At 38.0% G+C, this 25,956-nt stretch overlaps 1 protein-coding gene across 1 annotated transcript in view; it reads right to left on the reverse strand.

Moving 5' to 3' along the window:
* tmeff2a (transmembrane protein with EGF-like and two follistatin-like domains 2a) overlaps window positions 1-25,956 on the reverse strand; it is a 76,224-nt gene that overhangs the window by 29,201 nt on the left and 21,067 nt on the right. Inside the window, exons 3-4 of the mRNA XM_088605622.1 lie at window positions 19,917-20,046; window positions 12,786-12,812 (exon numbers count right to left, since the gene is read on the reverse strand). Coding sequence (XP_088461748.1) covers window positions 12,786-12,812; window positions 19,917-20,046 — 157 coding nt within the window. The remainder of the gene's footprint in view (window positions 1-12,785; window positions 12,813-19,916; window positions 20,047-25,956) is intronic.

The raw sequence follows: 25,956 nt of genomic DNA on the forward strand, positions 1-25,956 counted from the left end.
TATTGTCATGGTCTGGAAAGCTATGAAGAGACAATTGCAAAGCTTGACTTGAGGATTGTCCCTTCTATCTTGAACAGCCATGCTCTCTGCAGGAGCATGACCAATGCAAAAACAACCATAGCCCATCCTTCACCTAGTGTCTTTCAGGACAGGGGATCTCAAAGAATTGTAACATACATAAACTAAAACGAATTTAAAAATGTGTTCAAGTAGCAGCAAGAAGAGGCAATACTGCAACTTCTTGACTGTGTCCCCAGCAGATTTCACATAGATTTAACCTTACACCAATGCCTATAGATGCAGGGAGCCAGGTGAAGCCTGGCCCAAGGGAAGAGAGGGTCTGTACACCTTCATTCTGCCTGAAGAAAAGTCCAGTCCTGTAAAATGACTCTTGGTGATCTACAAAAAGTTTTGAGGGTACAGATCTAAGGTTATCACTTGAAATATGCATAGTGCCATTTTTAATATTCATGTTCGTGACTGTAACGTTTGATTGATGTGATGTGTGGTGATGCTTGTTCCTCTGGGGGCACCGGTAAAAAAATGAAGGACTTCTTCCCAGTGGGATATGTGAGTAATACATGACATGTCGTATCTTAGAGAAGCCAGCTCTACAGCACTCCAGGCTTGGCAGTACGAGCTTAGAAGAAAAATACAATGGCTCAAGCCTTGTGCAATTCCCATGCAGGCTTTTGTGAGTGCCTTTTTTCCAAGTGTATTGTTGCATTGGAAAATAAAAGGTCTTTTCTCTTTGTTGCTGTGTCTGTGCTGTACTAACACAACAGATATGCCCAGCATTAATCAATTCTTTCTGCTGCCTGTTTTTGAAATGAAAATGAAAGGTCGAATGCATGACCAATTCATCTGTGTATACCTCTTGAATTATAAAATCTAATTTATTAGGTAAATTGTATATAAAGAAAAAGATACTACTTCCAAACTGCCTTGTGCTGCAGATATGGTGGGATTGATTATGGGCTGTGCACCAGATGTAACAGCAGAGCAGTTTGCCTTGCTATGTTCACTCCTGACCGGGCACAGAGCAGTTTGCCTTGCTGTGTTCGCTCCTGACTGAGCTCAGAGCAGTTTGCCTTGCTGTGTTCAATCTTGACTGGGCTCAGAGCAGTTTAGTTTGCCTTGCTGTGTTCACTCCTGACTGGGCTCAGAGCAGTTTAGTTTGCCTTGCTGTGTTCACTCCTGACTGGGCTTAGAGCAGTGTGCCTTGCTGTGTTCACTTCTACCTAACTGGGCTCAGAACAGTGTGCCTTGCAGTTCTCAGCCTTATCACAGCCTTCAAGGTGAGAGGATGGGAACAGAATCTTCTGCCCCAGGTATATCCCTCTGCCAGGTCACAGCCCACACAAACAGCATGGTGACAGAACAGGAAAAGCTGTTCTTCACTAGCCTCCCCCTCATGATGTAATGCATAAAATAACTGTATAGCTCTTCAGTATTTTACAATACCCACATGTTGTATACTTAGCCAAAAATAAATATCCAATGCACATTTTCAATAAATGAACATATTGTATTTATCTTACACGACATAGCTTACATCATTATGCAGTTGTAGAATTTGGAATGGAATTAAGATCAACAATCAATGGTAGATGGGTATAATTAAAAACCCTTTGTCTTATTACACACTTTCTCACAGCTTTGCCCTGAGTACAAATGTGTTCATAAAAACAAGTGTGTCCTAAAAACAAAGACCTTTCCTGTTTAAAGTACACAATAACAGGATAGGAAATATGGATAACCATGGCCTGTACATGTCAATGCAGCTTTAGTATTAAAATCATAGAAGGTTTTAACAGACTTAATGGATTCCACTCTTTCAGAGGATTTCTAAAATAAAATCACAGTAGGATTTGTCCTCAATTCCTGATATAGAGATGAAAAAAGAATTCATGCCCTTCAGGATTTTCTCTAAAATGTTGGTATGTTGGGAGTTATCTGCCTCTTTAAGACTGAGCGAAGATGAGGCTAAAAACCAAAGAAGATGCCTACGACAGGCCGCACGAAGCCTGCGGGGATTGTCATCAGCATTACATCTCAGCTGTAATTTGCTTTTGATGACACTGCAGGCAAACAAGCCTGACGATACCATCAAGGCAATAATTCCTCCAGAAAAAAAGCCGGCATTCTTTATCTGATGTGTTTTTTCACTGTGACAGAACCAGACAATTATATTAGGGCCAGCTACGAGCGAATATATCGCAAGGAGAAAAAAAAGAATGAGTCTGACAGGAAAAGCCAAAACAAGGCAAGCACAAAATAAAAAGAATATAAAAAAACCTCTGTTTCAAAAAAGGACAAAAATTGTCCCTGCAGATAAGTAAATTATGGACCATTACTTATTCTAGCATTTGTGTACAGTGCAGAGACATCTTGTCTCTGTAGATCCCAGTCCTTGGAGGTCCTTTTCTGCTGAGTGTTTAACCATGGAGGTGCTCATTAATAATGACCCTGTTCTGCACAGCAGGGCTGTTCTTTATTCTGTAATGCTTGCTAACATTATTCCTTTGGTTGACTGGAAACTGAGAGACTGTTGTTAAGATGTGCTGTAAACAATAATTCTTGTTATTTATGAAAAAAGATATTATGGGAAGTGGTGGCAGCAGGGGGTGGGATTGTAACAAAGCAGGTGTTGTAGTTGCCTTCCAAGCCTTGGAGCCTGTGTTGGATTCAGGGTGAGCACCTTCTGAGTGGAGCAACTTCCACCTTCCAAAGACGTGAATTCTCCCCTTGTGTACAGGACTGTGGCCTGAGAGGAATGGCATTCCATGCAAAGCACAGTTCTTTCATGCACTTTATGCTTTCTGGATAGGTTCCTGGTTGCCACAGTCCTTGGAAGGCATAGATTTTCTCATGATGGATGTGCACTGCTATGGTCTCACATTTTTCATGTACTTTTTTTTTTCTCTCCCCAAATTGGCCATAGACGTCCTACAGGCAATTACTGTTTTTACAAACTAATCTGGAAAGAAACGTTTTGACATCTGTCTTCTCTTGAGAGTACAGCACGAATCTGTGGGATTGATGTTTCAGAGCTCCAGCTCCTATCTGAGACAAAGGGTATTACAGTGGATTTTGCACTAAATCCTCCTAATTCCTGTATCTCATGGAGCTATCACTGGGACTGACTGAGTCCGCCCTCATGTCGCCTGCCTTTGATCTGAGTGCCAGATCCCTCCCGAAGATTGGAGTGGCTTTTAGGACTCAGTCTTCACTAAATTCCCAGGGAAAGAGTGCAACAGAGAAAAGAAAACTAAAAAAAAACGTGTATTTGTGTTTCGACTGAATATGAAAAGCTCATTAGCAATATAAACCTATAATGTAATGAAAAGGTGATCACAAGATTGCTCTCTGTTAACCAATAGGACACAAAGAAAAAAATTCAGAACATTGAAGGTGGAACACGCAACAGTGGAAAATGGAATCAATGAAAAGCTAAATACAAATCTGAACAGAAATGAAGAGCACAAACTTAAAGAGTAGCCAAATCTGTCTCTGTCTCCAACTCTGTCACATTCTCTCACCAGTGATACTGGCTAAGAGGAGGCTGCTACATTTAGTTATTGTCCAACTGAAAAAAAAATATATATAATTCAGTTCAGAGGCATAGTAATCCATGCTTAATCCTGCAATTTGAGATTGGTTACCAGCCTTTCAAACGCAGACACAGCTCCAATAAGATCTGTATTACTTGTGGTGTCTTAGTCTTATTTTAAAGTTACATCATCGTTATTTTTCTAAAATGCAGTTGATCTCAGTGCAATGTAATAATACAGTGTGCTTTTTTGTCACTGGCTGTTAGTCTATCCAATAACCTCTGAGACAAGATCTTGTTTTATTTTCTTTACCAGCTGTCCAAATCCTCTGTGTTTATTGAAGATTTACATGTTATCAATGCAGATAAGACAGTCTTCTCATCATTGCTAATTCTAAAGAAACTAGACATGCGACAGAGCAACAAGACAAACACTGAAATCAAATTTGTCTCCTTTATATTTCCTTTCTCTGTGCTAGAAAGGTTAGCACAGTCATACAGGCATAAAACAGCTACAGTACAGCACCAGCATGCTGTTCTGTCTCAGTTATAATAGGGTTCTACAATGATAAGAACCTAAGAAGTCTGAAAGGTAATGGGAATTCAAATTAGATTGTTTCACTAATCTCAGTGACAGTAATAACAATCAACATTTTCATTTTTGTGTATATATAGAGGATATTTTTTATACATCTGACCATTAAGAGCATCTAAAACATTGTTATATGCACCAAGTATATTAATTTGGCCTCAGTTTTTCACCACAGTTAAAAATCAAGTAGATACAGCATGAATAAAGAAAACAGTGTGGAATGGGTATTCTGTTGTGACTGTGCTTCGAAACTTCCAAAGAAATCTCTGAAACTTGTGATGCATAGACAAATTGTTGAAAAGAAATACTAGAGTTCTTTCAGACAGGATGTGTCAAATACATTATTAGGGAATAGTTTGGTTTGAATACTCTTATGATTGAATGAAATTTCCTACTTGAAAGGTACTGTAAGTGTTCAAGGTTAACCCATGCATCATTTAGGTTGTAACTGAAATTATGCAACTTTACCTGACATTCTACTCTTGAAGAATGTGACCCTTTGCTTTTTAATACCAAACTGATTGAGGATGTTTGCAATTCAGGTGAAATATTTTGCTGGTTGTCCATGATTTCTTAATTATTTAATATAAGATCAGATTAATGAATAATTTACTACAGAAATCTAATTAGTTTTTCATTTTGCAACCCTGGAAATGTGAAAGATTTAAAATTTACTTGTGAATATTGGGAAGTAGGATACTGCAAATTTTGAGGACAGGAAGAATAATATGGAATACATCACACTTTTTTAAAATAAGGGTTCAATTAAGACCTCAGGAGCCCAGATGTAATGAAACCCAGCAGATGCTGTAGTCACAAAAATCATTATTGGGATGGTGCACAGGCTGGTTCCTGCTTGGATCAACAAAACAGGCTATTGAAAATCACCTAGAACAATACTCTAAAGAGATCTCGCTGTTCAGGTGAACCAGAGAATCTCACTGCCTGTTGTCAGGAATAAAGACACTTTTGATTGATTTTTAATACTACTGAAATCCATAAGCAAAAGAAGTCCAAAATTAATCAGAAATAAAAGTAGAGAACAGCAGAAAAGTGAACAAAAGCAATTTGAAATATCTCTTCTTAAAACTAATGTCACAGCCATGGTGCAGTGGATTTAGTGAAAAAATATATTTTCTGGCAGGAGGGCAGTTATGCAGTGTTACGGCCATCTATTCCAACCTAATTCTAGCAAAACAGCAACACATATACTGAACCTAACACACTAGCTCCAAACCTCATTCTCACTCTAACATCTAGCTACAAAGTTTACCCTAATTCTGACTCTGGTTCCAACCTTAATCTTTGCTCTAACCATAACCAGAAACTCTAATTCTAAACCATTTACATTGACTTGCTTTTTGTATGTTACTTTGCCTTGCAAACTAATGATGCATGAAACAGATGTCTTTCATGTCCTAAGAGAGGTCTAATCAATAGCATGACAGGCTCACACTTACTGCTCAGCATAATTAATTTAAGAATGTTTACTGGGGAGCTAAGCAGAAGACGTTTTGGTTTATTTCACTTGGCTAAGGACAATCCACTTTGCCCTAGTACAAAGAAATGGTGGATAGAACCCACTAGGACATAGTAAAAAAAAAAAAGCTATCAAGGAGTAGCAGCAAAGATAGAGCAGGGGGATGTAGAAAGATGAATGTGAGAGAGAGAAGATCATTATGAAATTTATAATTTTTTTCCGGAAGTAACATCCTGCTAAATTCTGAGTTTGAGCAGAAGAGGTGAAGGGGACCTTGGCTGTTCACATACCTCCTGAAGGCTCATTGTTAACTGCTATTTGTTGTCTGTAGACAATGTAAAGACCCTGATTTTCAAGACACAGCCAGATGTGGTGTAAGGATGAATTTCCAGAAGCAGAGAATCCATTAAGAAAGAATCAATAAAGTGAATAACACTCAAAACACCTATCAGCTTAACCGCTTAAAGAAGAACAAATATGCTTCTTGATTACACCTTTTTTTTCCGGGAGAGGTTTTGGAAATTTCAAAGTTGTTCTGCATACTGTAGCTCAGAATTTGGAAATCTTAAAGAAGACAGCAGCTCTTCAACTCTACAGCCACGCACAGCCCAGTGTGACAGGTCAGGGCAGGGATTCAATGCTATACAGTACTGTAGTCAGCACCTGCTCTTTTACTGGAACCTTGGCTTCTTCTGTGCTAGAGGCTGTTGTTTGACTGCAAGCAACACAGCTCGAACTTCTGCTGTACAGCTGCAGCTTCTGTTATATAATGTTAAAAAGGGACAAGTAGAGGTTAATTCTAAACTGAAAAGTAGAAAGTAAAAAAAAACTGTTTAATCAGTGAAGCATTCTTTAGGTGTCTTTCTTTTTCGTTTCCATAGCTGAAATGTTGAGTTCTGTCTTTCGTTCTACTTTTCAGAATGGGATCAACCTCTGTTTCTTTGCATCCTGTATACTGACGGAGCTCCCCAATATAACTAATTATAGAAAAAATCTTCATTGTAGACCGGAATTTGAGCTGACAAGCCGGTGTGATCTTGTCCTCTTTTAACACATGAAAAGGAGACACTTCTTTTCTCAAAGGGTTGTGGGTGTATGGAACAATCAACCCATCCTTATTGTTAAAACATGACTTTCCTCAAGAAACATCTGGATGAGGTTCTTAGATCAATTAGCTACTACCAAACAAGCTGGATGGGTTGAAAGGGTTCATCTAATTTATAAACCTTTATTATGTTCTTACACCACCTGGATTTCCATACAAGGTACATACCTTGGATTGAGGTTTATTTACTGACAGTAAAATAAAAAATACAAAAATGCAGACTGGGGAATCCTTCTCCACCTCCCTTATTATGATTAATATATTTAGTTCATTATTAACAAGAGGAGCTGCCAGTGTATCCAAACATGTGACAGAGTGAGAGCAGTGTATCCATAGAAGTTGCATTTTCCAGATGAATGTATTTCGTGTTTTTTTGGGTGCCTGAAAAGTCATTAACCTTCGTCTCACAAGACACTGAAACAACAGTGAAATTGTTTCTAAGTCTGACGTGATCATTTTTTTAGTCTTTCTTTTTATGACTAAAAAGCAATATGCAATAGTATTGATAAAACAGTTGTTTCAAAAATTGAGCAATGCAGGCTTTAAAACAGAATCACACTGCTAGTGGAACTGAAGAGAAATGGATCTAACAGTACTGTACATATACGGTACGATACTGTATACGCAACCCAAATGTTGAACCTTAAATTTTCCAATCTGATCTTGGACCAGAGAAGCTAGCCAGGACCTGGGGATGAGCAAATGAGGTTCTGTAAGTTTTACAGATATTTTCCAAAAATCAACGGATTAAGACCTATAAAAGGCAATCTAACCTATCCAAATAACTAGTTTTCTTAAGAAATTACATGACAGGTAAAAGAAAAACCACAGTCCCCTCAGGATCTTGGGGACATCAGTTACCCATCCCTGGCAGGACTGACAGTGCTAATTGAGGTTAGAAACCATTCCTAAGTCATACTTTGTTTAACTCAACTAGCCTTGTTGTCTGAAAATACAGTCACAAAGTTTAGAAAGTCATTAAATAATAAACGTTATTTTATATAGCGCCATTAAAGGTGGCTTCTCAAAGCGCTTTACAGGATGACAACAATAAATAAGAATACATAAGATAAAACACAATTACAATATATAGAAGAGACCGTGGATGGTTGTACTAAGAAAAGCAGAGTGTTGAAGAATGGAACCAGTTAAGTAAAGGCTTTTCTAAAGAAGAGGGTTTTGAGTCTGGATTTGAAGGAGTTTAGAGAAGGTGACTCTCTGATATCCTTGGGGAGAGAGTTCCAGAGCTTGAGGGCATAACAGGAGAAGGTCCTGTCACCCATACAATGTAGACGGGCTTGGGGGACAGCCATTACTTAAAAAACCTTTGTTTGCAGTTGATAACCTTGATAGAACATCAATTTTCATATAACAGCAACATTTGGTCAGTGTTTCCTTGTGAGAAATCCTTGTATCACGTTTTTAAACTGTAACCTTGTTGCCATGGTTACATGATCAAACAAAGAATGAGGAAGGGCCTGTGAGGACAAACAGTATTTATTTCTACATTCTTCTTCTTCTTAGACTATTTCAAGGTCACTAAATTAAACTGCTTCCTTTTCAAGCTTGTGAAAAGTCCTCAGTAAGTGTTGTGGCAACTTAAAAGAACCGAGGAAGGAGAGAGGATTTTGGGGACAGAGGTAGAATTGGCTAATGTCCTGCTGTGATGACCCCTAACTGCATTTATAGGCTTGTTATTTTTTATATTACCCCTAGCAATAGAGGATGTACAGCACATAGCATTATAACACAAGAGAACAACAGAGAGCTATCAAGAGATGAAAAGGGGAAACATATTTTTTAGTAGAGTACTGTATGTAAACTTAGGAGCACTGGGACGACAAGTACAATTTACTCTACCCAGATGTTAAAAATATTCTGGCATTTGGTTAATTTATCTGTTACAGTGAGGGAAATGCCAACCAGACTTGATATTTTCCAACTAGACTTGGCAGAAGATGCATTTGCTTTCTAATCACCAAACATAACACTTACTGGGAGTTCATACAACAATATTTACAGTCAACTGGACATAAAAGTCCTGTCAGGTCTCTTCAGAAATTCTTTTGTTAATAGGTTTGTTTTGGCTGTTTTATAAAAAGTGTGCATATTGCTATACTAGATGCATACAATTATCAGTCTTACACATTTTTAAAGATGAGTGAGATACATTCAAAAATGAACCATCTACAGAGAATGTTTTATGAAAAAAACTTATTTATTAGTATGTGTGGCACAACCTAGAAAAATAATTACAAAAGGAAAACTTTGCAGAGTGTGCACCTTGAATGTGGGAGACATTTGACTTTTTAGTGGAACAAAATTTACACAGGCTCTTTGGGAGACTAGCTCTGGCTAGATTTCACCTTGATTCTGCAGTCTAATGTCTTTTGACATTCCATTGCAGTCCCATCAAACCGGAACACTAGATTCAGGGTTCACAAAGCTTTTCTACTGGCAGGACTAACAGGCCATAAAGGGTTATTAAAATGTCAACCCATATTCAATACCTGCAAGTCTGGACAGTTTCTGAAACTGGCTTCTCCCTGCACTGCAAGAAAAAGAACAATGGTAGTTCCCTGCTGCTTTTTTCTGGACCTCAAAATGCTCGGTGGCCTTGCAATCCAAAGGCAGAAGGCTAGTCTTTCATGCAGAACTCATGCATGGTTCACAAAAGATCTGCTGAGGTGGGCTTTTATAAGTCCGCCATAGTCCACATTAGAAACTACTTGTAGCAATAAAAGGCAAAATTCATACTGCTGCCAAATGTGTCAGAGCAACAGTATTTTTGGCAGCTCTTCAGGGAGTTCAGTACTGCTTCTCTTTGGAAAAAAAAGTCAGTGACTGCAAAGGAAAGAGTGAAAGGCGCAATCTTTCAAAGCTCCTCCAAATTGAAGCTTTTAAAAGTAATGCACAATCTCAGCGTGACACTGCCAGGGAGCTAGGTAAAGCTATTATTGAAAATGTGTGAAAAGCTGTGATCGACAGTGTGAAACAAAGCCAAGTGGTGGTTATTTCAGTGGACAATTCTGAATACATGACCTGGGGGGATGAATTAGAAAGTCTTATCAGTACTGGTAAATAAGTATTGTAAACCCACACATTTTTTAGTGATTTGATTTTAAGGGTGCTAAGTCAAGCACTTTTTTTATTTACTGGAACATCAATAAAAAGTAACACCCTATTATTACTACTCTAATAAAAAATAATCAATACAGTCTCACAGTGAGACTTTGCACAACTTAAACAGTGTGCTGTTTCAAGGGATTTGAATCACAAATTTTTAACGAGATGACATGGAGATATTACAGCAGTAAAATGCAAAAAAAGAGTATTAGAACTTCTCAAATATGTACAAAAAGTGTTAATTTATTCATCTGATGCTGTTATCCAAAACAACTTATATTTACAGTATACCCATTTATACAGCTGAACATTTTACTGAAACAAATGTGTACCTTACTCACACACAATTAAAGGGAACAACAGATGTGCTCCACATCTTCCAGTTGCAAGCCGAGAGCCATAACCTCTACTCTATACTGCTGCCTGGGCACATGAGCAGGCTTTAGAAGATTACAACTCTACAACATTACATGTAGTAGAGAAATAAAACGTTAAATACTTTACTAAAGGAAGAATGCAGAACACTCATCATTAAGTTAAATATAGCATTTGTAAATTCCAATCACAATGTTCTACTGCTATCATTATCTATTCTTACACTTAAACCAGGCCTTGAAACTCATGTCTATCATGGAGAACAATATCAGCGATTTTCCCTCTATAGCCACACCATGCTCAGGAGTATAAGAGGCCAACCAGAAAGTTGTTATTTCAGAAATGAAATCAAGTGCTTCTCACTTCATCCAGCTTGTTTCTTTTACTGTTGATTCAATTAGGTAATCTAATAAATGTTCCATTTATTGACTGTGGTTGATTATGTAACACTTAGCACAACAAAGCATTTTATTCCCCTCCAGCACCATGTACCAGAGACTTAACTATTTTATTGGTGCTCTTATCCTTTACTGATAGGCCTGATAGGGAAAAACCATGGGGTGCCTGTATCTTTCCTGATTGCTCGGACTCTCAAATACCACACACCACCAGGAATGGCTTCAATGTGAAAATGGGGCAAAGAGAGCAGTTTGAAACACTTAAGAGTATTTTATCTCTGCTTCATTTAAGGAGTCTTGAATGAAAGGAAAACAGAGTCCTTGAGGGAATCCTTAGCTGTTCTGCGGATAGCCGAATGAAGTTACAGAGGCACTTTTTGTTTAAAAAATCCAGAATAAATTACTTTTTGTTTATACACACACATCCTTTCCCTTCACTGCTATGACCCTCTGTCCAGCATGGAAGCACTGTGCACACTTTCCGTCAACACCATATAGTATCGGAGCCATCTGCTGCTTTTCACACTGTGAACCCCACAGAGCCACAGCTGAGTTAGTATTGACAGGAGCGAATGATCTGGCACCCCAGTATAGCAGGGATTTTGCAAGCCAAGGACACTCTGATCCACTGAAGCCAACTCAACCCTGGACAGTTCTCAGGCCAATTGATCATCACTACATGGAGAATCCAGTGACACGTACAAGTACAGTAGTAAATGATATAATGTAGATTGAACCCGTAGTGTACTGCAGGACTGAATCTTGACTCCAGATGAGAGCCTCTGAGGCTCTAGAGTAAACAAAGAAACTAATGCCACCGATTACTTCAGTACCCCATTTGGGATCTACTCCTGTCAGCTCCTGTCGGAGAATGTCTTGCAGAGTACTAGGACAGTGGAAGTGCTCTTCAGCACTTCCACTGCTCCAAGAATCAATCTTCCAAAAACTGACGCTTGGCAGTCTCTGTGTGCCTCAACACTTAAGCTGCAAAAAAAAAAAGTCACTTCAGGAAAATTCAGCTGTGAAGCAGGGACAGCAGAGTGTGACAGAGCTGCTGAGAAGTGAATGACTCCTCCTCATACATTATTCATCCCGGGCCATTAAAATACGCTTGATGTTATCTCTCCTATATTGTACTTTTCTCTGTTTCTCTTTGTCTCTTTAACCTACTGTTCTCTCTATGTCCCTGCTTCATCACTCTCTTTTTTTTCTCCTACTTCCTATATTTATATGTATAATGAGAATACATTTATATATTCTTTCCTATATTTTTTCTCTTCTATCTCTCCATCGCCCACTCTCTGCTATCTTTTTTCTTATCACCCTGTTTCCTCCCTCCCCCCTCTTTCTTAATCTTCCCTCTTTTCCCCTTATCAGCTTCCCCCTCCTGTCTTCCTCCAAGCTTATCTTTCTCTTCATCTCACTCCACTTCCTCCCTCTGGGTCTTATCTCTTCTCTTCAACAAAACTGTCTCTGCAGTTCCAAACGCTATATCTTTCTATACAGTATATCCTTCATCTTTATCATTCCATCCTGTCTTCCCTTTCCCTTAGCTATGTGTTTAACTGTTTTTTGCTACCTTCCCCTTTTCCTTATAAAACCTTCTTCTTCGCTGCCATTTCTACACCCCCACTTTCTCCTCTCTTCCACCAGCACCTCTCCATCTTGCTTTCACCACCTCATGTAACTGTCCCTGTCAAATTATTTTTTTTTCCAGTTCAAAGAGTTTTATTGGCATGACCAATGAATAACAGTGTTGCCAAAGCAAAAACAGTTAGTAGACATTTACAGATATTCAGGACAATGAAGACATTTTATTAACTGAGAACCTCCTTCTTGCCTATGTCTTTCTTTTAGATAGATCCTCATCCTATCAAGCCCACCTAAGACACTTTTTCTTCATCTGCTTCATTTATCATATTAATACAAATATAGTAGAATAATAGTTCCATCACTGTGAAAAACATGCTTCCTATTCCATATTTTCTGAATACTGATCTCTCAAAATGAAAACTACTTGTAAACATCAAATTAGCTCTTATTATGAATCTCCTATCTTCTCCACTATGCTACAAAATACTGTATAAGTGCACATACAGAAATGCCAATATGGTATTGTGTATATGATGTGGATTAACATATAGTGAATTTCTTACCGTCATCCCCAGAGCCTGATCCTGCATCTGAAAAAGAAAAAGAAACACTTTAAGAACCTATTAATTTTAATCATAAATGTACACAGCAAAGCATCTAGAAATATGACATACTGATGAAAATATAGGTATCCGAAAGTCAGCTCAATCTCTTGACACAGCCAAGAAAATGCTAGGTATTACTGGAATGAATAATTTCCAGTGTCTTTGTATTAGTATATTTGTATACGAAGCCATCCAGTATAACAACAGCGTTGCCAATAAAACGGAAACTAATTCTAGCAATTCAGCTTGACAAGCAAAGGAAAATGTTTTTAAAGAGGATACAGTGAGGGCTGTTGGCCTTGAATCTCCAATCCAAGCCACAAGGACATGCATACACAATTTCATTCTTAAAAATAGACAGTGTTACACTCCAGCACGTTAGCAACCAATGCAACAGAGAAGGGATAATCTGTTTGTTTAGCTTATTTGAACAATAGCTCTGAATCTCCTGGCATTTATTGTTTGGTGCCCAGCCATTTAAAGCTAGATGATGCTAAACACAAGTCACATATTTTTCCCTTTCCCAAGATTTCTGGAAACTACCAGGATGAAAAAATGTCTTGCTGTCTTATTTGGTACTCATAAATGTCAATGTAAGAGACCCATTTCAGGAAGTGCTGATGAGCTGAGAGAGTGAGTGATGTTATTATTTGAAACTGCATATTTCTTCAGTACTCTGGGTACAGTAATTGACTTTAGAGAAACAGACCTTACAGTCATTCTACGCTCTGTAAAATCTTTTAGGAAAGCAAGGACGTTTCATCCCAGTTGTTTTGAATGAAAACATTTAAATAATATTTCACCATGAAAAGTCAATATACTGTCCAGGCTTATAGTCTGAGCACCACCATAGTGATTTTTGAACCCCATTTTCTCAGGCCTGTTCCAATTTTCAAAGCAAAATACAATTTCACTGATTTCTGTTTTTTCCTCCCTACAACTCTATCTCAGTCTGGCATCTGAATATAGAGTGAAGTAGCTCTGTTGGACATCCTGATCACTAGGCTAAAAGTGAATCTGACAGAAAGAAAAGAAAATATGAATTATACAGGTGTAACAAATAAACATTCAGTAAAAGCAGAATAACATCTCAGTGCATTTTATTCTGGTTGGATTCCTGGCCCTACAAGCAACCCCTAAGGGCTGAAAGGACAGAACAAGAAAAATTTACCCTTGTTTATTGCTGAATTGAACAAATGGTAGCGATAGTTTTTATTCCTTTTGCCTAAGTTATCATAAATATCAAAGAAAGCTTTTTTTCTTTTTTAGCCCTGTAGTGGCTAGATGACAAAATGTAGATAATCCTATGATTGAACAGGTTTGGAAAGTGATGGAGCAGTGACGAGTGAGTCCTACTGCCAGCAAATGCCAATAATAAAACTATAAATGAGGGGACAGCCGTGCTTCTGGAGAGCTCTGTGGATATGGGCAGCTCATTTGATTTTCACACCATCTGGACAAAGTGCATTGGCTCATCTGCATAACCCTGCCTGTTGAGCCCGGAGAAGATGGTCAATCTCCACATCACAAACATGCCTAAAATGAATGCTAACTTTTGTTTGTCCTTGGTGCTGCTCTGCTCTGGTAGTGCAGGTGCAACAGATGTCAACAGATAGGTTTTTAATGTTTCTTTTCCCAAACTAACAGCAAGGATGACGTTTCCTATCCCACTGCTAATATATCTTGCTGGATAGTATACATCAGTATCAGAGTCATTTAGAGTTGGAAATTGTAGGGCCATAAGCCAGTCAGACCATTAATAACTTCTGTGTATTGACATGTGGAGCTCTGTCAGTCTTGAGCCAGTACTGCCATAACAGGGCTTGTGAAGAAATATACAATTATTTTACAAATCTAGAAATCAAAATACACTAAGCTCTTACTTTTTCTATACAAGTTCTTTCTTTCCATCACTGAACAAAGTGGATTTCAAAAAGTAAGGGATTGTTTCTGGACAACTGTGTCTTCTAGAGCTTAGTGCCAGATTTTCTAGAGTCTGCCTTGATCACTCTGACAGTACTGATACAGTTGGTACACTGAGAAGCTGTCCTTCTGTCTGGATGATTTCCTGTCATTGCATCTTGCTGTTTCTACATCCCAGCCGCTCAGCACTGATGCAGGAATGACACTACCCATCGGCATTATGCATTCACAAGCACGCTCTGTTTACATCCCAAATTGCCTGTCAGTCTTTCTGTCTTGGTTTTTATCTTCCCCTGTCATCCTTTAACACAGAGATGTGTTGAATTAATTGCCCAAATTATTTGTCCATGTCTGCTTTTCTATCCATACATCAAAACCATCTGAGCACTGAAAGGAAAAGGTGGAATGATGAATTATTTTAATGATCCATTTCACAATGCCACTTTCTATATCAACATCCCAGTGATTTATGACCCTAAATGGTCTGTCCATCCTTCCATGGCTACAAATGCTTGATCAATTGCTAAATTTCCTGACCTCTCTATCTTTTAGTGTAAACACAGATACAGCTGTCTGATTGATTGTAATAGAGAACTTTGTAACTGGACAACTTGGGGTGATCAATGTCACAATTAATATGCCATCTTCCGTGTTATATTTCACATTTGTTATTTTTATCAAATTCTGCCTGACCTGCTATCCCTTACGGATTACTATTGCTTATTAGAAGGCTTGGATACATTTTATTCTCCTGCAGCAGCTGGTAATTAAGAAACAAGCCTGCGAAAATGCTGGTCCAGGATGCCAGCATTAAATGCCAGGCACTTTTGGCATTAACTGTGATGGTTCACTGGGTAAACAAATTTTTCTTCTGAATGAAGATCTCAGTTATGCCATTTGCAGAGCCACTGAATCTTCATATTTGTATGAAAGGAGACTCCAGATGCCTGGCCGAAAGTATGTCGAAGGCTTAAGTACGAGTTTAATTAACCACATCAGGGCTTAGTTAGACATAAAGCAGTTGATGCACAACACACCCTTAAGCAAATTAAGAAGAGAAGAATGGCACAATACACAACTGCCCTTTTAAAGTCCAAAATATCTGATTTGATGTCTGGAGATATGCATATATAAGTTAATCAGAGCCAGCCTTTCAGTATTTCAAATGCAATCTGGGAATATTATTCACAACCATTAGCAAGTCGCTAGAATAGTGGGAAGTTAGGTCTGTTTACTAAAAATTATCAAAACATATTTATTAAAACATTGTACCAGGAGAAAAACACAAACAAATTGAAACAATGTTATTTTCAAGGCTATCTTGAGGTTGAAATGTTAGTAAATACATTTTCTAAATATAAATGTGCCATTTAAAACTGGGCTATACTTCACAAGCTAAATGGGGTGGATCTTGTAATCACCTGGTAGTTACATAAATAACACAGATTAGGTGGCTAGATTGATATATATGTATCGTATAATGTTTCATTCCTGATTTACTAGGCAAATAATCAGATGCATGGTGATATGTTATCTGTTTCAGATGTAGAAGCTAGTCACGTAACTCAGTAAGATAATATCAAAGCTGAAAGCAGTACTAAGGGCATACTGTGATCCCTCTGGTACAGGCTCCAGGTATTTAAGGCTTTTTGAAAAACCAGGCTCTTTTTGAACACTTCTGCTCATGGATAATTCACATCAATAATTAATAATCTAATGGACGATGCATTTTCTAATGGCTCATTTACATCTCCAAGGTTTTCTGCCTTATGATCCCATTAGTTTTACACTAATTACTCATGCAGCTCAAGTTCATCTCATGTATGAGAGAGAAAATGTAAAGAGAAAACAAACAGAAATATGTATTTGACAGAGGGAAGTTACTGTAATTGCTTGAAGAGAAAGTATTTTCTCTTGACACAATCTGCGCCACAGGTGCCCAAGCACATCCCTGAGCTTTTTAAATGTTGGTTTTATTGGAAAACAGACATCTCAGCCTTTCTCTCCAAAGACAAAAGGAATCCAATCACTCTCATCTGAATGCCAGTGTCAAAGGTTAAAAGTCTTTAGTCAGTTCACTGCATTGAATTTGAAAGGTTAACAAAGTCATGAAACAGTGATTGGTGCTGCTCCTGCCATAAGATCTCAAAGATGCCCTTCATCCATTGGAATAAAAGGGTAAGCTACCCTGTGCTACCAGCCCCAAAACACAGGGCACCAGGTGGAGAACCAATAATAACCAAAATGAGAGACTCCCCTTACAAAAAATAAAATTTACGATTTCTATAGAAATGCCCTAATTTTCCTTACAAAGCTGTAGGTTTCTATATTTCTCAGCTATTGGCTATTTTTGTAAAGGTCTGAAACACACTTTGCATCTCACAGGCAACATCATTGAGTGCCAGTCAGGTTATAGATGGTTACACATTCCAATACTTAATTTTCTAGAACACGTGGAAAGAATCATATGTTTCCTTCTTTAATCTGAGCTGAATTAGTTATTGTGTATGTGTATCTCAAGATGTGAATCACTTTTATAATAATTACAGTATAATAATAATTGCTTACACTTATATAGCCCTTTTCTGGACACTCCACTCAAAGTGCTTTACAGGTAATGGGGACTCCCCCCCTACCACCACCAATGTGCAGCATCCACCTTTTAAAATGTAAAGTAGAGCAACTAAACCAAAGATCTCAAATTCAACTCCCTGAGAGTACAGGGGATTTCAGTTTTTGTTCCACCTGAGCTACAGTCATTTCCTTTACTGCATACAGTAATTGTAATACTTATAAATATTATAATAATGCTAACACTTATAAACAGGATCAAAAGGTTTTTATATCTAACTGTACCTGTAAAGAAGCGAATATTTTGAGTGACCAAATGCAAAAGACCATAAGGAAAATCTTAGATTTGTCTAACAATGAAAATAATTAGTTTAACTGTAAGTGAGGCCCTTGAACTGTCCACTCACTGTGTTTTTATAACTCATGCAACACACCATTTTAGAGCACTGTTATGTTCTGAAATATTAATAAATAAACCTTTACCAAATTAATATTAATGGTGTTTGTGCTATGAAGTATGTCTTAGTAATAATTTGGTCTATTTCTTTGCCCCCAAAATTAATCATACCATACACAGCATTTCCAGAATTAACTGCCAGTGTTTTATTTATCCATTTATCTTGGTTATTCATATAGTACACATAATATACACCTACTATTCTAGTTAAAGGTAGCTAGCTATACAATATACAACAATGAAAGAAGTAATGAGGTCTAAGATTACATTTAACTTTTGTTGGTCACAGCCCAGAGCTCATGTTAAAGAACTTTTAATGTATGGGATCTTGAACTATGGTTTGCGACCCAAAGCAGGTCATGAACATAATAACTTCGTGAACAGGAAAAGCTGTGAACCTGCAGACTGGGTGAGAGAATTGTAAGCTACTATGGTCATGGGAAACTTGTCTCTGTAAGTTCCTTCAGGCAGGTAGTGAATTTTGATGAAGCTAAATGAAGACCAAAGAGTTTTCAAAACAACCCAGTTGAGGGAACTTGGAAGGGTATACACATTTCAAAGACATTGAATATCCCGTTGAGTAATGTAAAATCTATCATTAAGAACTGGAAGGTGTACCCCATTGACCAGATGCTATCTAGATCAAGCTGTCCCTCGAAACTGAACATCCTGGCAAGAAGGAAGCTAGACATAGAATTACAGCGTTCAATGGCTGAGATGGGAGAAAATATCCATGAGTCACTCCTCAAAGCCTGCCTGTATAGGGCCAACCAATTTTAAAACCCATATGAGATTTCAAACAAAGCATTTAAGTAACACTGCAAAAAGATTTTGTGGTCAGACTAGACAAGACTGGAAGTTCTTGCTCTGTATGCAATGCATTACATCACCCAATTAACACCATCTCTACTGTGAAGCATGGTGGTGGCATCATTATGTTATGGGGCTGCTTCTTGTCAGCAGGGACTTGCAAGCTTGTTAAGACTGAGAGTATAGAAAGGGAGTGAGCAAGATACAGGCAAAACTTTCAGGAAAGCCTGCTAAAGTCTGTCAGAGTCTGCTAAAGACCTAAAACACGGTTGAAAATGTGCTTTTCATCAGGACAATGACTCAAAGCACAAGTGTGGCTTAACGAGAAACTGAAAGTCCTTAAATTGTCCAGTCAATGTCCTAATTCGAATCTGTGGCAGGTCTTCGAAATTGCTGTCCTAGAATGAGCAAACATTGTGCAAAGTTGGTAGAGACTTATTCAGAAAAACTCATAGTTGTTATTGCTGCCAACGGTGCTTCCACCAAGTGGCTTAGGTTTGTGAATACATAAGCATACTATACACACCATATTTGTTTTATTGATTTGTCTTTGCTGACATTTAACTTCTTTCACCCATAAAAGTGTTCAGTTTGTGCATTCACATTTTGATTAAAAGTATTCACTTTAAACATATGAGCATGCATAATGTGTAATTCAATAAAATAATTTTCATTGGAAAGGGGTGACTACGTTTGCAAGGCACTGTATGTGTCACAATGTCAGCATAACTGTTGGTACATACAGAAGATATTTTTCATGACTCAGGAAGCTGATTAAGAAGTGAGATTTTTTAGACTGGCAGTGTGGCATTACAGAGGTGTTTTGGAATATACAGTTGTTATACAGTGTTTATACTAAGATTGTGCTTCATGTTGGTGTACTTTGTTATATTTTTGTTTTGCAAATTAGTTATACTTTAACTAACTAGGCAGGGGCATTTTGCTGGGATGGTAATAATAATAATTGCTTACACTTATATAGCCCTTTTCTGGAAACTCCACTCAAAGTGCTTTACAGGTAATGGGGACTCCCCTCCACCACTGATGTGCAGCACCCACCAGGATGATGAGACAGTAGCCGTAATGTGCCAAAATGCTCACCGCACATCAGCTATCAGTGAGGAGGAGAAGCCAATTCATAGATGGGGATTATTAGGAGGCCATGATCGGTAAAGGCCAATGGGAAATTTTGCCAGGTCGCTAGGGATGATACATTACCCTCCTTAACTATATGTTGAAGACCATGATATCTGCCATAACAGGCAGTAACAGTATCTTAATATCTATATTCTTGCATTACATTTAGTGCTGCAATGTGCTTTTCTTACCAACAGGACAGGATCCCTCTGACACCACCAGCACTTCTGTCTGCTGTTTGCAAGCATCTTTTCGCAGGTAGCACTCATTCTGGTAGTTTTCATTGTTGGAGCCACACACTGGCACGTAGTCATTGTTGCACTGTGGAAGAAGGAGGAGACACTAGTGATTGATTCATTAATTTGTATTCACAATGGCTATGTGAATTTTTTTTTTTAATATTGTGAAATAGCCTTCAGATAATATAGTACCAATGATGTGGGGTGGCCAGATGATCTGGTTCATATGATTGTAAGCCCAAACCAAGACAAAACATTCCAAACTCCCTACTGAATATAGGAATAAAGTATAATTCTAGTTTTCTAGAATTATGTAGTTTCACATTGGATTCAGAAAGTTACAGGAACAGACTTGCGATCCTCATGCTCCTATGATGCTAAATTCATTAACAATAATAGGGGGAACAGGGTCCCAGTTAATTTAGATAACAGGTTATTCTCTGTACCAGCAGGTTTCATTTACATTATACTAATAAAAACTATGCACACTATCTGAATCTAAAGTTTTTCCTTCAGTTAGCAGTATTAAAACTTCTTTTCTGTCCATAGCAGCTATAGCCCTAGGTCACAAACATCGAACCTTGCTTACCATTGCAGGGGAAACAACAGCACACAGGTGATGTTTTATGTGCCTGATAGTCTTAATTACACCAGGTTCAATCAAAGCAGGAAGATGCTGCTGTATGTGTAATGCAGTTGTTTTGTTCCAACAGTCTGTGGTATGAGACCCATGCAAAAGCACTTTGTTTTCATTAGAAAAGAAATGAAGACCTCTAAAATGTTGTCTAACTTTCCTGAGCCTACAAACTAAACAATTAAAAAAACATTTAAAAAAACAACTTGGACTCAAACAATTATGTGTTAGGCACTGCAAAAAGAGCGTGGAAAATTGTGTATACAGCTGTTCACTCCAATATCATAAGCTGCCTTTTTTAAAAAGGTCAGTTGTTCTGTGTTTTAAATGGTGTGGTTAAAGCTGAAACTCATGTTTTCAACACCTGTTAACCTCACTTAATATAACAAACACTCTGTTCAATTAACAACAAAGGGACAATAATGAACTAAATTAAAACGTATTCTGATGGTGCCAGGATGAAGCTGGCTGGTATTTTATTGTCATTGTAGATGGAAATTATATAAACTGATTTTGGCTGAGTGGAATTTTGCTTTGAAGCTCACGAACACAATGAGAGATAAGAAACACTTCAAAACACAGCGATAAGTATGAAGAGTGTGTTGAAAAATTAACTATTCATTACTTGTTACACAAAAATGACAGGCCTGAACCACTGAGAAATAAATACAGGATAAATATCAAAACAGCCCCATCTGCAGGCAAGGGCCTGGTAGGGGGGAAAACTGTAGCCGGAGAGTATCATGCTGTGTGTGTCAATTAGAAACCAACACCCTCAGATTTGCACTTTAAATGAAATAGGTGTACAGCATGAAATAGGTGTACAGCTTGAGATTGTGTCTCAAAAACGAAAGTGAAAAAAATATACCTCCAGATCAAGCACAAATATTCAACAAGTCCTGCAAATTTAATTTTCTTTCTTAAATAATACTGCAAAGGTAGCGTGAGAGAGATGATGATATTAAACAACTCACTAAAATATTTCAACTGACGTGCCAGTGTGCCAGAGTCCTGAAGTTGTTCTCTGATAACAATGTGGAAACTGTGTGGTACTGCTGTATTTTACCAATATTTTGAAAAAAACGTCAAAAATGAGAGAGTGAAACTTGTTGTGCAGCCTCCAGTGCTCACCATATTTCACTACTTGTGTTTCAACCACCGCACATATTCATATTTTTGGAACTTACGGTATACTAAAACCTAGCAGCGGGTCATCAATATGCAGAGCAGTATCACAGACCAGTAAGAAATGATATGCATTTATCACTGAAATATGAAAGAGCAGACATGAACCAGCAAGGAAGTAAATGACTGTATGGATCTCTTCCCTGAAGTGGTCTGGGCCTCACACAGAGAAATCGTAATTTTAATCCACTTTCTCCTGCTAACAAGGAAATCCAACACACTCCATTAAAAGAATCCGCACATGGCATTTCAGTCACATAATAAGATTATAAAATAACTGTGCCATTGATTTTCTTTTTATGTTAAATCAATTAGCATCCATTTTTTATCAGTCAAGATGTAACATAATCCATGAACTCTGACCAACTGTTCGCTTCAAATCACGACAAAAGGTCACATTAGAGGGAAACTCGCAGCGAGAGAGGAGCATTCCTCTTTTTTCTTAGTTGCTGACTCAACTAGGAAAAAAAAACACCTCCCTAAACTCTTTAACCTTGTCCTCCATCTGGGATTGATCAAAAGAGCTGAACAGATCTCCAGTATACGAAGGGTGAAAACATCTTTACGAGATGTCTGAAATCCATACACCAGTAAGAGTGCTCCTTGATCTTCATCATATCTGCTCAATCTCCACTCCAGACTATCCTTCTACGCATGGCCCCTCAGCAGTCCAGGTCTTTATGCATGAAATGTACATTTGGATTTCATTTCTACGTTTTAGTCTTCGGTTTTACTGTTAAGATGACTGTTTAACAAGGAAATACAAAAGGAGCCAGTCTGCTATGAAACATTTCTCCCCCCTGTATGAAAGCATAATCCCTTAAATTGGCTCAGAAAGAAACCAGTAGGCGGCAATCACGAACGTAAGCAGTAATGAACAGCACAGGGTGCTGCATTTAACAGCAATCAACCACATTTTACCACTGGCATTTGCTTGTTCTCATTTGCTTTTATGACATGGATTTGATGTAAAATGGCTTAGTATTTGTTTTCCATGAATACACTGCAATTCCAACATAACAAATCAGTTTTAAAAGCATCTCTAAAGAAACAAAAAAGATAAATGTTGTATCTTTAATATTATACGTATATTAAATTACTGATCTGTTAAATGCTCAGAAAGTATGACATTTGATTGTTTGCAGTTCCTTCACTTTCCTGCAGGGGCTGCTGTGGTCCTTGGGTTTGAAGGAGAGTCATGCAGGACAATGGCCACACACTTCAGATCACAGAGCCTTATGCAAAATGTTAAAAAGGAAATAAAAATGAGACAAAAATGTCATATATCCACTGGAGAACATGAATCCAATCTGGCAGGCTGTCCTGACACACTGACATTCAGCTCTGTATCTCTCTATTTGTTCTGCTCCCAGTCATGTCTTCTGAATGTTAAGTCTTGCATTATTATCTGACAACTGGCTTCATAATAAAGGTGCATTTCAGTATATAAAATTGAAGACAATCTCTCCAAGTGGTAAAGTGTTTTTTTTCTAAAAACTGAGACTGTCAACCCATGTTGTTATTAACCTATGCTATAAATACTCTGCAAAAATATAAACTAAGAAAACAGTAAAGTTTCTGTAATTTCTTGTCAGTTTTTACAATTTTTGTCAAGTCGTATGAAGTAACATACAAAATCTATTTTCTAAAAAATACTGCATCTACTGTTTACCAGGCATTGAGAAGTGTACTATTTTTGTTTTTTTGCTGGTATCCCTATTTGCCTATAGAATTACAATTGTCTGTAAGCTTCATTTGTTATCTGAAATACACTGTTAAAATTGCAGAACATACTGTATCTAAACCTGATGATGCTGGCAACATGGAAGAGAGATTATGGAGATCTCTCATTCCATCTGCTTTATTTCAGGTGGGGTTTTGTTTGTGGATTCATCATGGATGTTAAGTGTGGCAGTTAAGTGATCTATTCATTGATCCTGATCTTCAGATCAAGTCGACAACAAGTCAAGTAAAAGTAAAAATTTTAAGTTTTAAAGAGCCATTCCAAACATTCTCTGCACCATAAATTTGTAAACATTATTAACAAATACACAAAGCATGGACACATTAACGTTTCTTTGTAAGCATGCATGAACATACAAAGGTGTATTTTTAGAGAAAATGTTAGTAGATTTGCTTTTTAAATGGAGTTTATGCAACTTGGTCCCTCCTCACTCTACATGGGGACCATGTAGCCAAGTGAGTTAAGCCAAATTATTGTAACTTAAAACACTCCATAAACTTTTTAATAAGCCTAATTCATGAGTGTTGTCATTCGTAGTGAAATAGGTAATGACAGAACATTAAAAGGGACAGAACCTTTGATGCAAAAATAATTAAGTAAAGCTGTACAGCCAATGTGTACTACATATAAATCCTTATTAAAGCTACATAATGCAGCAAAACATATACTTATCTTTGTAATTGCTTTAGAATTAGTCTTGACATATATCTTAGTGTTAACGATGTGTTGTCATGGTATTAGGTAAAGCAAGAAATCTATGGTAATTAACTGAAAATTGAGCACTTTAGTTCCTACTACCTCTTAAAATTTGACTGTAAATGAGGAAAATTCTAAAATAATACTGTACAGTTTATCATGTTTTTAGTAACCTATGATGGCAACAGGTTTGTAATCCATCCATCCATTTTCTAATAGCTTTATCCAATTCAGGGTCATGGGGGAGCCAGAGCCTATCCCAGCAAGCAATGGGAGCGAAGCAGGACACCAGTCCATCACAGAGCGCACGCAGACACACACTTACCAGGGCCAGGTTTTGCAGCAGCTAGCTAACCTAGAGTACCAGTATGTCTTTGGACAAGGGGAACATACAAACTCCACACAGATAGCATCCCGGGTCCCAACGCTGAGAGACAGCAGTGTTAACCATTTCACCACTATTATTATGTGGTGATTGCCCAGGTTCATAATCCTGCTAGGGACATTTTTAATGCCTACCAACAACGTTTTTCAGAATTGACTACATCATCTCGAAATCCTTTGTGGGCTTCAAGGATTCAAAAAAGGCAGTCTGTACAGACATAATAATTATCTCCCAAAGTGAAACATCTCGGAATTGGGAGATTAATTCCATGTCAAATCAAATGACTATATGGGAAAAATGAAAGGGACAGGAGGAAAATAATTTTCTGATTCTTCCTAACAATAAGATATATAGTTACCCAACCGTCTACCCCTAAAACAGAAAAATAAACTACTATCGTGACAACGGAGTGTATGTGAGTGTGTAGACCTTTTTAAGGGCACAGAGGTGGTGAAGAGAGTGCAGGAGTACTATATTTTACTCTACCATATTTATAGACCAATACAGTCAAAGATGTTTTGGAAAGAGCTGACCGGAGATTCCCAATGTGTTCTGTGAGTATGTTCTGTGTGTTCCGTAACTATGTTCTGCTGAGGTTTTTCATTTACATCTACCCGATCTTCACGTCTGTTCAGTCACATCACTAACAGCAAAGTCTGGAAAAGAGACTCCTCTTCCTCCCTGGTTCTAAGCACTGGGACAGGATTGGGGGACGGGGCAGTGGCTCTGTGGCTAAGTATGTGCGTCTGAGGCTGGAAGGTTGCTGGTTCGTATCCCGCAGCCGGCAGAGGAATCCTACCCCGATGGGCCCCTGAGCAAGGCCCTTAACCCCAACTGCTCCTGGGGCACCATATAAATGGCTGACCCTGCACTCTGACCCCAAGCTTCTCTCCCTGTCTGTGTGTCTCATGGAGAGCAAGTTAGGGTATGGGAAAAGAAAAATTACTAATACAACAAATTGTATATGGCCAATAAAGTGATCATATCTTAGGATGCTGAGTCAGTCAGCAGTCTTGAAGATGGTTGAGTGGAGCAGCACCACAGTGTGTGGTTTATCTCCATGCCCACTGGGCAGGGTAGAGAAGTGACATAAATCTCTTTACTAGGGTGAACTCAAGTGTACATTAAATAATCATCCAGAATTATGACATGCAGAACATTAAGTTGCAAGCAATAAAACCAAATCGTGTATCATAACATTCAAGTGTAACACAGAGTGTATTTATATTGTAAAAATAAAAGATCTGAGCAATGCACTACACTCCTCATCATAGCTCCACTGCTATTGATCTTCATAATCACAAAAGTGACAATATTGTGGTACAGCAAAGTATCGCTATGTTATTTC

The sequence above is a fragment of the Lepisosteus platostomus genome, chromosome 14 (genome assembly GCF_059453375.1).
Source record: "Lepisosteus platostomus isolate fLepPlt1 chromosome 14, fLepPlt1.hap1, whole genome shotgun sequence".
NCBI lineage: Eukaryota > Metazoa > Chordata > Actinopteri > Semionotiformes > Lepisosteidae > Lepisosteus > Lepisosteus platostomus.